This window comes from Rhamphochromis longiceps, linkage group LG19 (assembly GCF_057381845.1).
Source record: "Rhamphochromis longiceps isolate RC_006_pf linkage group LG19, R_longiceps_female_GT1.1, whole genome shotgun sequence".
Taxonomy (NCBI): Eukaryota; Metazoa; Chordata; class Actinopteri; order Cichliformes; family Cichlidae; genus Rhamphochromis; species Rhamphochromis longiceps.
In genome coordinates this window covers 21,700,071-21,714,007 of record NC_140575.1, presented here as the reverse complement: position 1 = coordinate 21,714,007, position 13,937 = coordinate 21,700,071, and the positions used below count along the sequence as shown (strand labels likewise).

Here is a 13,937-nt window from a genome sequence, read left to right as displayed (position 1 = left end):
ACATTTGATAGATTCTCTTTATTAATTAAATAGCAATATTCAATGCACAACATTTACAGACATAAAATGTATTTGACAGAACAGATGTGTGTATAATTCTGCTTTTTCTTCTGCCGGATCTCTGGCTCATATTGCAGAAGAAGTAAATAGAATTGGTTAAGTTTATTAAAGCAAAGAACAATCTTCCATAAAATCACGTATAAAAAAAATAATCTTTATTGATGGAAAAAGATTTACAGCTTTCTTTTCTTGCAAACGAATAATAGAGAATGCTAGACTGTTTTTGTTTTGTACGCACGGCAAGGTTAAAACTTAAAGAAAATTTTTAAAAGTAAAATACAAATATATTTTTCCATCTTCATTCAGTGTTGTTTGTGCCTACTTCAGTTTTTGGCTTTCTTCATACCATGCCCCATGAGGCAGGCAAACACAGTCATCACCATCTTGGGGTTGACCTCCACCAAATCATCAGGCAGAGCGTAGACACGAGCGCCAATCTTACGAGCCAATGAAATTGCATACCTAAGAGCAGCAAAAAAGGAGAGAGGAGTAAGGAAATTAGAAAAGAGCGAAAAATCCAAAGAGGTTGGGAGTTTAAAAACTTTTTTTTTTCTTACTTGGCATTGTTGATTTTATCATCTTTCTTCAGCACTCCATTTTCTCCTCTTGCCACCACGGGGAACTTGACCATCCCCGGAGCAATTACATCAATCAGGTCAATCACTGGCAGGCTGGTGCTGATCAGCTTGTCCTGCAGAAAACAGGAAAAAGGGGTTTAAAGCACACAGTCTTTTGATATCATACCATTTCACAAACAAAGATACACACCTTGAAGCTGGTGATTTGTGTGTCCTTTCTATTCTGACTCAGCATCTTGTTGACCCAGTCCAGGATGATTTGATCTACCACCCTCTCTCCATCACCCAAATCAGACAAAACTTGAATTGTGTACCTGGCGGATTGTAAGAAGTACAGGTAACTGAAACTATACAAGGAGCAGCAGTCGCCAAAGCATGGACTATCTGTTTTCACCAAACAATATACTACAGCAAGCAAAACATCCTGCAGCTCTGCGTGCACATACCTCCTCATCAGCTGCCAGACCAGCCCTAAGGTGTGTACACGACTCCCCTCGTTTAGATTTACTCCTCCAATTCCAACCAGGGAGAAGCGGGCGACATCCCTGCCCAGCTCCACAGCATAGTTACAGTTTTCCAGCTGGGATACAGGGAAAAAAAAAAAACATCTCTCATATTTCCCACTGCTGTGCTTTTCCTGTCATTGTGACAGCTCTGCTTGTTAGCGTCTAGTACCTTCTTCATGTTGGCCCCCAGAGCAGGATAAGGAGGGCGGTTGACTTTCTTCCAGTTCACAAACACATTGACCTTATCATAAAGCTGCAGAATCACCAAGCCGTCACACAGGTCACTGGATAAAAACAATGACACAGATAATGGATTTCAATAGAAGAAGAAGGAAAAAAAAGACCACCTCTGAGAACACTTAGAGCATGTCATCTCTATTTTTGTTGAAATATGGACTTTTAGCAGCCTTAGGGGGAGTTCATGTTTTACTGTGCTTTAAAGCTAACAAATAGTAATAATTACACTTATAATTAAATAAGGGATTTATTATTTTCAATGCTGTCTGCATGAGGAAAGCGTTAAAATTTAGGATATCTAAGCCCATATCTTACTCTTGTGGAGTCTTCAGTGAAATGATAAATGAGGACACATGCTAATCCATTCTCACCCTCATTAAATGAAGCCGTGATCTTGATTTACAGCTCCATTCACCCTAAATAACTGATATGGTCAACATGATTATTTATAACTGATGACATACTGGTAAAGATGGTGCACATGTGGAGAAACACCCAGAGAGTTCATCCAGTTGCGAAATGTTTTTTCTTCTCTGGTCTCCCCTAGAATGATATGAAGACATCATACATGTTATCATACAGTTGACTTCATCTATAGTCTGGACGTCTGCCACAAACTCAAGCACCTATTATCATCTCTGGCTTATTATTGGTCTATGGCATGTATAACTAGCATAGCATTACGTCTGTTTTCTCCATGCTCATTTTATGGCTAATATGCCTCTATGTACTGTACATTTCAGCATTTTATGACTCTGTCGTGTAATTGTAAGGCCAAGATGTAGTGGTGGATGTATCTCACTCTCTATGTGCTCTAAATCGCCTCCGTTCATCAGAAGCTTCTGCAGACCGGGGTGCATGTTGAACAGGTTGGCCACAAAGGCCATGTTCAGTTTGCTGTTTCCAGATGTGACATCATGAGGAGTAACAAACTGCCTGCATTCCAGTCTGGCTGCCTGCTGCAGCATCAGCTCCGCCCTTTTCTCCAAATCCCACTCCTTCACAACAAACACACACAGAGACATGTATGCATAGAAGAACGGTATAGACGCTATGTAAATATGAGAATGTGAAGAAAACAGGTTAAAATGACAAACAGAAATGTTTATCTTTACATTTAGCTTTATTTATTAGTTTCTCATTGTTATGTGAAAAGTTTGTGGCTCACATTGAGACCGCTCATGTCAATTTTTATCCTCATTTGGAATTCATCCTCCTCACAGGAAGTGATCTGATCCATCAGGTGGAAATAGGCCCGTGAGTCCTTCGGTGGGAGAGTACAAGATGAGGTTACTGATGACTCTGTATTCACGTGTGTGTGTATTTATTCTGCACGGTACCTTGATGTCTTCGCTGAAGTTGCTGATTGTTTCCGTTCCAGCGTTGCGTAGATGATAGTTGACCCAGCGGAGCAGCAGCTCGTCAGGGGAGAGAGACATTAGGTGCTCCAGTGATTCTCCATCTGCTAGGAGGGCAATCAGACCTGAAAACACATAACAGCAGTTAATCAACTGTTAAAGCAAGAAAGAGGAAATTAATAAAAAACTGCATTTTTACCTAGAAGCAGCAAGATACTCTCAATTAAAAGTAATACAGTTGTGGTTATGCTGGTCAAAGTAAAGAAGACGCGCAAAAGAATTCACTAATTTGTTACAAAAAAAGCACAAAAAAATCAAAAATTTGTAACATATTTTTGTACCTAGAGGCTGTATGATTACAGATAATATAATATGACATATAAAAATAAAATCAAATAAAGCACCAAATGCTTACAGAATGCTTAGAGAAAAGAAACATAATCATGAACACTGTTATGGGCACTCTGTTATACAGTTTTAACCTAACAAGCTCCACTGTTTTGCCTAAACCTTTACATTTCAAACCTCTCCTGCATGAACTACATCACATATTGGTGAGCGCTGTAAAAGTGAAGTTGTGTGTTTGCATGCAGGTGTGCGCTGACCTTCGTTCCTGCTGATTTCTATGTCAGCGAAGAGGCCAATCTTGATAACCTGCCAGAGCAATCCCAGAACCAGGTGGGGCTTTCCAGCCATCAAGTCATGGGCATCCATGCTCACCACCGTGCACCCGATAGCTGAGGCTGAATTCAGGGCCAAGACCAGATTCTCCTACAAACACACGTTGCATCAAGATTTTTTAATTCAAAGTCTGAAACACTCTCATGTCATACAGCAGTGTTTCTGTTGTTTTAAAAGCTCAGCGAAAATAAAGACTACAGATTGAACCCTGCAAATAATAAGAAACTAAGCAGAAATCAGCAGAAGCTGAAAATGGAACTGCTGATGGACAAATATCATCCAGGAAGAAGTGTTCATGAGATATAACACAGCAGAAGAAAAAGAAGAGGACGATGCAGTAAAAAGTTAATATATTACAGGCTTTTTTGCAAAGTCCAACATTCCGGGAGAATCAGTATATTCAGAATAACACAATAACACATTTACTACCTATCGTCATCTCAGTTGACATCCATATGTTCAGTAGAGGACTTATCATGTGCCAGCTACAGTACATCTAACCGAATACATTCAGGTCTTTTAAAGTAGTCGTGTCTTAAATGAGAATTTCCCTTTACTACCTTCTTCTTTCTTTTTACTTTTTAGGTGCAGCAAAGGTCATAAGCTGGCCTCTTATAAAAAAAACAACAGCAGACTCTTTTAGTCTGCACAGAATCTGGCAACCTGAGTCCGCATTTAGTTAACAAGCTGATGATATAGTTTTACAGATGCTCTCAGCTAAAATTTGGCAGAAATTGTGCAGCTATTTTTTTCTTTGCAAATAACATGGATTGGTGATATGAATATATGTATTTACCCACTCACTAAGAACTGCTACTTACTCTCATATGAAAGGTAGAGGGTTTCCTAGTGTTGATGACTCTTTCATCAATCGTGTCTGGCTGAGAATGGTTGATCATCTTGCTGAAAGAGATTTTTGTTTTTTAAACAAGTAAAAGAATGAATTGATTCTGAATCTAGTCTAAGATACCCAGATTTGGGCACTGGGTAGTCACAAGTTTGATTCCTGACCCTGTAGTGCTCCCAGTTCCCCCTTTTTATATCCAGCATTTACTGTTTATGACTGCCATCTGATAGTTCACTTGCTATCTTTCGTCTGTGAAAGTGTAAAATAAAGACAAGTGTAAAATACTTGTGCAGACAAGTGTAAAATAAAGAGAAACCCACTGAGAAAATGTGAACAGGAAGGCGCTCTGAAACACTATAAAACAATAGTAAAACAAGATTACACCGTTTCTCTTTTAACCTTTGCTACAACATAAAAGTGCAAAATAAAAATGTTTATAGAGGCGCTTATTCTTGGTTGCCTGTGTGCATGAGCTTGTGTTAATACCATAAGAGGATTCCATCACGGACAGAGGTAAAGAGGCTTTCATCATCAGGGTCCATGGGCAGCAGATGTTGGCAGTCTGGATCTTTTGCCAAAGATTTGTTGATCCAATTTACAAAAGCCACCTTCTCCTCATCTAAACACACATATAAATTTCTGCAGTAAGTAATGTAGGAGCGTAAACAATTAGCTGCTCAGCTGGTTAGTAGACTGTTTATGATGTTTATTATAATAAATTATGGTGTTAGATTGAATGGTTAAATCACAAAGATGGACTATTAACTCTCTACAGGCCTCAGGGAAGCCTTTTCCACTATTATCTGATATTTAATAGACAAAAAATAATAATTAAACAGCTAGGAAAATCGAAGGGAAGCCTACAGTTGTTTTGTGCCACCTCAAATAAACATTATCATGCTGTTACATTAAATTATAATTCATTTAATAATCTACATTACAGCCAAAAATTCAATTTTTTTCAAGGACTTCCTCTTTAGTTTTTTTGTTTTTGTTTTGATATGCTGTATTTAACTAACTAACTAACCAAGGGTTTGAGATACAGAATAGCTATAAATAAAAATTAAATAATCCGTATAGTGAAAATAAATTCCTAGTAAATTAGGTCCAGTTGCTAACATTTATAAACCCTTTTATCCAGTAATAACTGATATATTATGTTTTATATAATTCTTTTAAATTAAGGATCAATTAAGGATATCTTATAAGTGGATTTAAAGACCTGCTCACACGGCCCTAAAATGAGATTTCATCAGTAATATAATATAATATAATATAATATAATATAATATAATATAATATAATATAATATAATATAATATAATATAATATAATATAATATAATATAATATAATATAATATATCCTTCAGAAGAGCAGTTGGTGTCATTTAAGATTTGAGGTATTTGCTTTTAGTAACATCTTTGCTTTACAAGCTGGAGCTAATCATGCACACAAAAATCGTTCACCGGTGCGATAAAATTCCTCACTAACACACACGGACACGCACAAGCACGCAAACACACACAGAGCTTGCTGTCCCTCACCAGCGTAGGAATGCTGGGTTCCCTCGCTAGAGATTCCTGATGTTCCTCCAAAAGAACGAATCCCATCCCTCCGTGACACAATTTTTTTAAATGTCTCGCTGATCTGTCTACTCTTCAGGTCTTGGTAGATCTGAAAGCAAAACATGATGCATTACTTCATGTCTAATCGGGTGTGTAAACTTGTGTATTTACTCCCAGGCTGTACCAAAACTTACAGAGACAAATTCCTCAAAGCTGATCTTTCCATCTTTGTTTGTATCTCCAGCAATGAAGGTCTCGACGATCTCTCGCACCTTGTAGCCTGGAAGGGAGAAGCTTGCCTCTTTGAACAGCTCCTGAAGCTCCCATTCACTCACATAGCCGCTGTTATCAATATCTGGACACAGAGACACAGAAAATACAAAAACGGCAAATCATTTCCTTCATTAAGAATAAAGATTCATATTACAAGTTTATTATTGTAAACTTTCTTTTCTATAGATTCTAAACTTTATTGTTTCATGTGGACAAATTTCATTGCACTGGGGCTGCATGTCAGTGGCCCCTGGGCTTCTGGTTTGTTACTAAAATGAGGCAAAAACTATTTGTGGCACTTTATGGGTGCTTGTTGTTTTCACTGATGATGTCAAAACTAAGGAGCTACTGGATGGATTTCTCTCGCGTTTTGTTCAGACATTCAAGGTTCCAAGAAACATGAGTGTCAGAGATGAACTTTGACCAGGATGAACGGTGTTAGAAATAATTTTTAAATTGCTCCAAATTGCTGTTTGATGCCTTTGACCTGTTGTCCTTTGTGCTTGATATTTTTATGCCATGCAGAAATGGGAAGATAATGTCTGTTTTGTTACACCACTCATTATTATCAAGATCTTTGCAACTCTGCAGCTGTGATTGTTACTGATAAAATTTGGCACCGTTTATTACACGTGAAACACAAGTACAACACAAGCAGTAAAACTGGCTTACATAAGAGTCTTTTATTTTATGATGGCAGTAAAACTCTTACTGTCATGGTTCTGGGCCATGTTGGCCCAGTGTTCTTAGTTTCCTTGTATGTTTGTATTTTGTTCCTTGCTTAGGCCATGTTTTCTGAGTTGCCCTGTTGTGTTGTTCCCTAAGTGTTCTCCCTTCATGGCTCTTACCCCCTGTGTGCCCCTCTGTGTATCTGTGAGCCCTCCTCTCTCCTTATGTTTTATTCCATGCTTCCCCTGCCCATTATGTCTAAGTTCTCCCCGTGCTCTCTCTTCCCCCTGTGTGCCCTCTATGTATTTATGAGCCCTCGTCCCCTTTCGTGTTTATTCCGTGTCTCCCCTGCCTGTTACGTTGGTGTTCTACTCGTGCTCTCTCTCCTCCTGTCTGAACCTCTGTGCACTTCCTGTTTACTTTGTGACTCTCACGCCCGCACATGTCATGTTCAGTTCACCCCACCCTGTCTCGTCATGATTATCAGTGTCACCTGTGTTCCCCGTGTGTTCCCACTTTCCTCGTTAACCCTCTGTGTATTTCTGTCTGCGTCTCCCTCTGTTCAGCGTGACGTCGTCCCTCATGTTGTGTGGATCTCCCTGTGTCTCTCTGCGTATGTTAGTTTACTTTTCCCAGTTTAGTTTTGTATTTCCTATGTTCTGCCATTCCAGCATTAAAGCTGTGATTTTGAGTTCATCCCCGTGTCTGAGTTTTGCGTTTGGGTCCTCCTCCTGCCTGCCACACAGCCGAGCCTTGACACTTACTTTGTTCAGAATTACTGTCAGTACCTTTATAGGGTCATGTTAGAGTTTGCGTGTGTGTTGTGTTTGTGTGTTTGTGTATGCATGTTCGTGGCTCTGTGCGAAACTGACCGATTTTGTTGAAGGCTTCTTTTAGATCTTCCAAGTCATCTCGGGAAATCTGTATAATGTGACTGTCCATAGTAGCTGCAGCTTTGTGCACCTGAAATACACGCCCACCACCCCAAAACACACACAACAAGGGCAGTTTTCAGCAACGGACACAAAGTCTGATCAACCTGACAACTTAACACGAGAGCTGTAACACTTTATTACTGCAAAGACATATAATTACTATACACTTTAAATCTAAATTTTTAAAAAGTAGGTTTCATTTGAACTAACATCTCTCTTTGTCCAAACCATAACTATATCAGCATCCAAAATACGTTAAAGATTCCTCATTAATCTCCGAGTCTTTGCTTAAGGGACTAAAAAGGCAAAGTGAGACAAGTCAAGGACAATTACCTTCACATTACCTATGTTTCCCCTCTCAGTCGAGTCTCGAGCAGTAAGCCTCTCTAGTCTTCCAGAGCTCTGCAAGGTTTCAAACCGGAACAGAGAGGAAGCTGGATCGTAGAGTCACCGGAGAGCTGATTATGTCTTTTAGGAGGAGTCAGTAGGTGGAGGCACACGATGGACCTTTGGCCTGCCTGGACCCTGAGACAAGCGTCTTCTGACAGTTAACATTTAACACCTCATCCTGTTATTCTCTGTCGTGGAAGCTCAAATGTTTGCCCCTTCTGGGCCATTGATTTGCAGTCAACGCACACCTGTCTTACAGTGCATCCCAGAGTAGTGGAAGCTGAAAAAAGGTAAACACATGCATATATAAATAAATGTTTACCAAATGCACAGCCTGCAGTTTGACAATAGAAATATTACTTTTTTTTTTTACCCTGACTTCTCTGTTAGAGCTGACGTTTGCTTAGTGATAGATAAGCATGCTTAAATTACCTGAATAAAATTGAATACCAGTCTCAATTCACAAGACTTTTAATGTAGCATGAAGCACGAAGAAAGGACGCATGGGCAAACAGTTAGCTTGGCTTTATGCAGGCACAGTTGCCCAGCATTTCAGCTCATCCTAGTACAGAGATAATGTGGCGCACACCTTGCAAAACCATGACTTGTTGCTTTTATACTTTGGACTTTTCATCTTCAGTTTATTGATCAGATTAGAGTGATATCAAGTACTTTTAATAACTTGGAAGCTCTGTTTTATTTTATCTTTCACACATTGCTGGCTGGCCTTTTTTTTTAGCAGCTATGCCTAAACTATGACTGCTACCATTGTGGCTCACATCACTAAAAATAAACATTTAACTTTTTAATGCTTTGGTTAATAAGCAGCCATTAGTTGTAGGATAGTATATAATTTTTAGTTATCCATCCATCCATCCATCCATCTTCATCCGCTTTATCCAAGGCCGGGTCGTGGGGGCAGCAGCCTAAGCAAAGAGGCCCAGACCTCCCTCTCCCCAGCCACCTCCCCCAGCCTATCCGGGGGAACACCAAGGCGTTCCCAGGCCAGCCGAGAGATATAATCTCTCCAGCGTGTCCTGGGTCTGCCCCGGGGCCTCCTCCCGGTAGGACATGCCTGGAACACCTCACCCAGTAGGCGCCCAGGGGGCATCCTTGTCAGATGCCCGAACCACCTCAGCGTCCCCTTCTTAAAGATGGGGACCACCACCCCGGTCTGCCAGTCCACGGGTACTGCCCCTGATCTCCACGCAACATTGCAGAGGCGTGTCAACCAGAAGAGCCCAACATCACTCTCATCAGCCTTCAGGAACTCGGGGTGGACCTCATCAACACCAGGGGCTCTGCCACCAAGGAATTGTTTAACTGCCTCAGTGACCTCGCCCCCGGAAATTGGCGGGACATTCCCCTCATCCCCAGACTCTGCTTCCTCCTCGGAAGATGTGTCAGTGGGACTAAGGAGGTCCTCGAAGTATTCCTTCCACCGCCTGACAATTTTCTCAGTCGAAGTCAGCAGCGCTCCGCCAGCACTATACACAGTGCAGGTAGAGCACCGCTTTCCCCTCCTGAGACGCCTGACGGTTTGCCAGAATCTCTTCGAGGCAGTCCGAAAGTCTTTTTCCATGGTCTCTCCGAACTCCTCCCACACCCGAGTTTTTGCTTCAGCCACTGCCCGAGCCGCATTCCGCTTGGCCTGTCGATACCTGTTGGCTGCCTCCGGAGTCCCACAGGCTAACCAAGCCCGATAGGACTCCTTCTTCAGCCTGGTGTCTCCCTTCACCTCTGGTGTCCACCATTTGGTTCGGGGATTACCACCACGGCAGGCACCAACCACCTTGCGGCCACAGCTCAATGCAGCAGCTTCGGCAATGGAGACGCTGAACATGGTCCATTTGGACTCAATGTCCCCAGTCTCCCTCGGAATGCTGTTGAAGCTCTGCCGGAGGTGTGCGTTGAAGATCTCGCGGACTGGGGCCTCTGCTAGACGTTCCCAGCACACCCTCACTACGCGTTTAGGTGCATCAGGTCTGTCCAGCGTCCTCCCCCGCCACCTGATCCAACTCACCACCAGGTGGTGATCAGTTGACAGCTCAGCCCCTCTCTTTACCCGAGTGTCCAGAACATATGGTCGCAGGTCTGGTGATACGATTACAAAATCGATCATCGACCTATGGCCTAGAGCGTCCTGGTGCCACGTGCATTTATGGACACTCTTATGTTCGAACAAGGTGTTTGTTATGGCCAAACTGTGATTTGCACAGAAGTCCAATAACAAAACACCACTCGGGTTCAGATCAGAGAGGCCGTTCCTCCCAATCACGTCTCCAGGTCTCGCTGTCGTTACCCACGTGAGCATTGAGGTCTCCCAGCAGGACAACAGAGTCTCCAGGTGGAGCACCTTCCAGCACCGAACTGCCACTCGGCGCATAAGCGCAGATGACAGTCAGGACCCGTTCCCCGACCCTAAGGCGCCGGGAAAAACCCCAACGTACCGGCAGCAAGCCGAGGGGATAATAGAATACCCACCACCGCCCACCGCCTCTCACCAGGGGCAACTCCAGACTGAGACAGAGTCCAACCCCTCTCCAGGAGACTGGTTCCAGAGCCCAAGCCATGCGTAGAGGTGAGCCCGACTATATCTAGCCGGTTTCTCTCAACCTCATGCACTAACTCAGGCTCCTTCCCCACCAGAGAGGTGACATTCCATGTCCCTATTGCCAGTCTTGGCAGCCGGGGGTCATTCCGCCAGGGCCTCCGCTCCTGGCCGCCACCCGGCACACAATGCACCCGACCCCTATGGCGCTTCCTGCGGGAGGATGGGCCCATGTCTCCTCTTCGGGCTGTGCCTGGCCGGGCCCCATGGACTAAGGCCCGGCCACCAGACGCTCGCCCTCGGGCACCCTCCCCGGGCCTGGCTCCAGGGCGGGGCCCCGGTAACCCTATCCCGGGCAAGGTAAACTGTTCCCTCGATGTTCTTTTCATTAGGGTCTTCTGAATCGCTCTTTGTCTGGTCCCTCACCCAGGACCAATTTGCCATGGGAGACCCTACCAGGGGGCAAAAGCCCCCAGACAACATTGCCCCTGGGATCCCTGGGACACACAAACCCCTCCACCACAATAAGGCAGCGATTCAAGGAGGAGATAAACATTAAATTTAGTCACATTGAAACAGCTGCACAAATCAGCATATTTATTACCAAAGGCTATTTTACAAAGCCACCAAGCATGAAACCACACAATGAACTGAATTGTAACACATGTTTAAAAAGAAAAGAATTTGAAACATGTGTGCCTAATGTTGACTATATTTTGCATTTGCAGCTGTTTTTTAAGGAGGCAGGATCACGTTTAGCATTTAAGTTAGACATGTTTAAAACATGAGGCTCGCACAGCTTGCTTCATTGCCACACAATGCCTTGTAACCTGAGGCACGGAGCCAACTGCATCACCTAGATTAAAATGGTCCATGTCACAACAACACTGCTACCTCCTCCTCATTCCAACTTTATTCCACCTTTATCGTTATCTATATCTTTTTAGATCTCTGCTTTCTTTTTTATATATTAATAAATTGCTGCAGAATTTGTGAAATTTAACCTGCTATAGTCCAGTCAATGTTTTTTCATCCCGAGACACTGTGTAAAAATGACATATAAAAAAGAATGAAATAATTTGCAAAATACATTACATTAAAACTGAGAAAATTAATTGTCTTGTCAAAGGACATTTCAAAAAAGTTGGGACAGGTGTTTATCGTGCTACCAACACTGTAAGCGTTCTGAAAGCCAAATCTTCCCACTGTTACTTGCTTCATGATTTCAGCTGGGCTCAGTTTTTTCTGTTTTTCTGAGCTTACCCCATATTTCCACTGGTTTATCAGTCTGGACTATACATGTAGGCCAGTTTAGCACCCTGACTCTCACTGGGTGAGAAAATGATTGTCTGACCAAGATAACTGGATAACAGCAAATGTTGCTCCAAATATCATTCAGGATTAATCGTGTCTTTAACCTCAAGAAGCACCAATATTTAGTCAGAGGTCAAACGACCCAGCTCAGTGAAGTCTGCACTGATTCTGGATCACTTTTGATTTAGCCCCGAACTGTTTTCACTGACAAAGGATTCGGATCCCTTGCAGTGACGTCCACAACTTATACAGGGAACCGTTTTAAGATTCTCAAACAGTGAGACTCGAACAGTCTTAATGATCATGTTCAACTAGGTGCTTTTTTAGCTTTACAAAAGTTTTCAGTCACTTGCAAATTTTTAAAAACATGTTCCTCGCTTCACATTTCAAATGAGCCTAGTGTTGGAGATAATTGCACTTCTTTAACAGTAAAATTCACTTGAGACTACTACTTGAGAATGTTGTCGCATATTGTAATTATAATGTGAGAAAAGACCAAAAATAATGAGCTTACTCCCAGTCCCATGCAGGCTGAAGGGCTTAAGATCCTGAGCAAAGCCAGAGTTGAAAATCAGCTTGCTGAGGGTCAGTTCTGTACTCCTTTCTTCCGTGTTCTCCTTTCCACACCACTTTTTTTCACCCTCTGTTTTTTTTATTAACCCTTTTCGTTCTGTCCTTGCAACCTTTTTTTTAAAAAAACTTTCCTTCTCTCCTTTTCTCTTTGTTTACCTCTGAGCTTGTTCTTCTACCATTTCTCCCATCGTATCAGTCAAAAAGACTTATACGGTGTCATAATCAGGCAGAACAAAGACAAGTTTGTACAAATCTTCCCTTCTTGACTAAGATGAACTAAATGCATTTTTATCTCTGATCACTAAGATACAGTATTTACTCCCTGCATCCACACAGACCAAGGAGTCCATCATTCTGTTTCCCCTTTGAGTCTTTTCTTCCTCTGACACTTGATCGGCCTGTTTTCACTCGGTGACTCTGATGTGCTCTCCGGTTACTCTCAGGTAAGCACTCCTCTGTCAGCTGCTGACGTATGAGCTGCTGTATTGGTTTAGTTGGTAGTGTAAAAGTGTACCAGCCATCAAAGACTTTCTCAAGGGCCTCCTGCATTATTCACTTTATCTAAAAGCACATACACAAAAAGGTGAACCAAGTAAAAGCCACACAGATATACAAAAGTACACAGAGAGACTCAAATAGCTTGGAGTTATAATACAGGGTACATTTAAAATTCAAATTATTTGCATTATTTGAGCATGCGGCTTATAGGCTGCTTTTACTTTAGCAGCTGTTATTGTTTTGCTAATGATATTAAGAGCTACGTGTGTATTATTACTTGATTTTAAGGCCCCAAATTCTTAAAGATCATCAAACTTTCATTTGTTACACAGAATGCAGGCATGACAACATCCAATAAAAATCCAGATTTTTTGCTCATCAGAATACTAAAAGATTCAAATCTCACTTTTTGTAGACTTAGTCTAATCATTTGTCATCATTTTCTTTTAAATAGTTGCCAATCTATCACATGTTAATGTGTATATCAAACAAGTTCAGTCCCTTTGGCCAAATTTTGAAAATGTCCCTTCAGTAATTAGTGCATTGGCAGTCAACATTCTGCACTCTTACATGTTTGGACTATTAGCTCATAATAGTTAATGTAACTAACTTTTATGTGTTGCTGTGAAAGTATCACTAATGAGACAGCTTACTGACTTGTGTGACTATTATATGACATATTAGAGCAACCATTCTCCCCATAATTGTCTCTTGTACACAGAAACAGTTTTTTAATTAAAGTGGGGCAAAACACATACTGATCAAAGCTTGAAATAGTTATTTAAGTGGATATTTTCTAAATGGTCTGTTCACTGCTACTGGTGCTTGAACTGAAGCCCAGCATGAAAACAGAATCAAGTGAAACACACAGCGTATTTCATGCTTAGAACAATATTTTAA

The 13,937-nt window shown here is 41.8% G+C and overlaps 1 protein-coding gene across 2 annotated transcripts; it reads right to left on the bottom strand.

The window, feature by feature from the left end:
- Positions 1-23: 23 nt before the first annotated feature.
- pls1 (plastin 1 (I isoform)) lies at positions 24-12,909 on the bottom strand. 2 transcript variants are annotated; one of them, XM_085391057.1, is made up of 17 exons: positions 12,481-12,909; positions 8,045-8,381; positions 7,649-7,739; positions 6,029-6,189; positions 5,814-5,943; positions 4,754-4,886; positions 4,242-4,323; positions 3,345-3,510; positions 2,722-2,864; positions 2,550-2,645; positions 2,184-2,379; positions 1,846-1,924; positions 1,314-1,428; positions 1,085-1,218; positions 829-952; positions 618-751; positions 24-522 (listed from the first exon to the last, which is right to left on the bottom strand). In XM_085391057.1, exons 3-17 carry the CDS (start codon positions 7,716-7,718, stop codon positions 384-386), a joined length of 1,902 nt encoding a protein of 633 aa, XP_085247183.1. In that variant the 5' UTR covers positions 7,719-7,739; positions 8,045-8,381; positions 12,481-12,909; the 3' UTR covers positions 24-383. The 2 variants fall into 2 exon arrangements, with proteins under 2 accessions (XP_085247183.1, XP_085247184.1); XM_085391058.1 differs by having other exon boundaries at positions 8,056-8,381.
- Between the last annotated feature and the right edge of the window lie 1,028 nt (positions 12,910-13,937).

What these genes read in the sequence shown, in the direction of transcription:
- pls1 (XM_085391057.1), bottom strand. Translation starts at nt 7,718, where the DNA reads ATGGACAGTCACATTATACAGATTTCCCGAGATGACTTGGAAGATCTA. An exon ending in TGGGGGCCAACATGAAGAAG is followed by an intron (nt 1,219 to 1,313) that starts GTACTAGACGCT and finishes CCTGTATCCCAG; the next exon opens with CTGGAAAACTGTAACTATGC. An exon ending in GATAAAATCAACAATGCCAA is followed by an intron (nt 523 to 617) that starts GTAAGAAAAAAA and finishes TGCTGCTCTTAG; the next exon opens with GTATGCAATTTCATTGGCTC.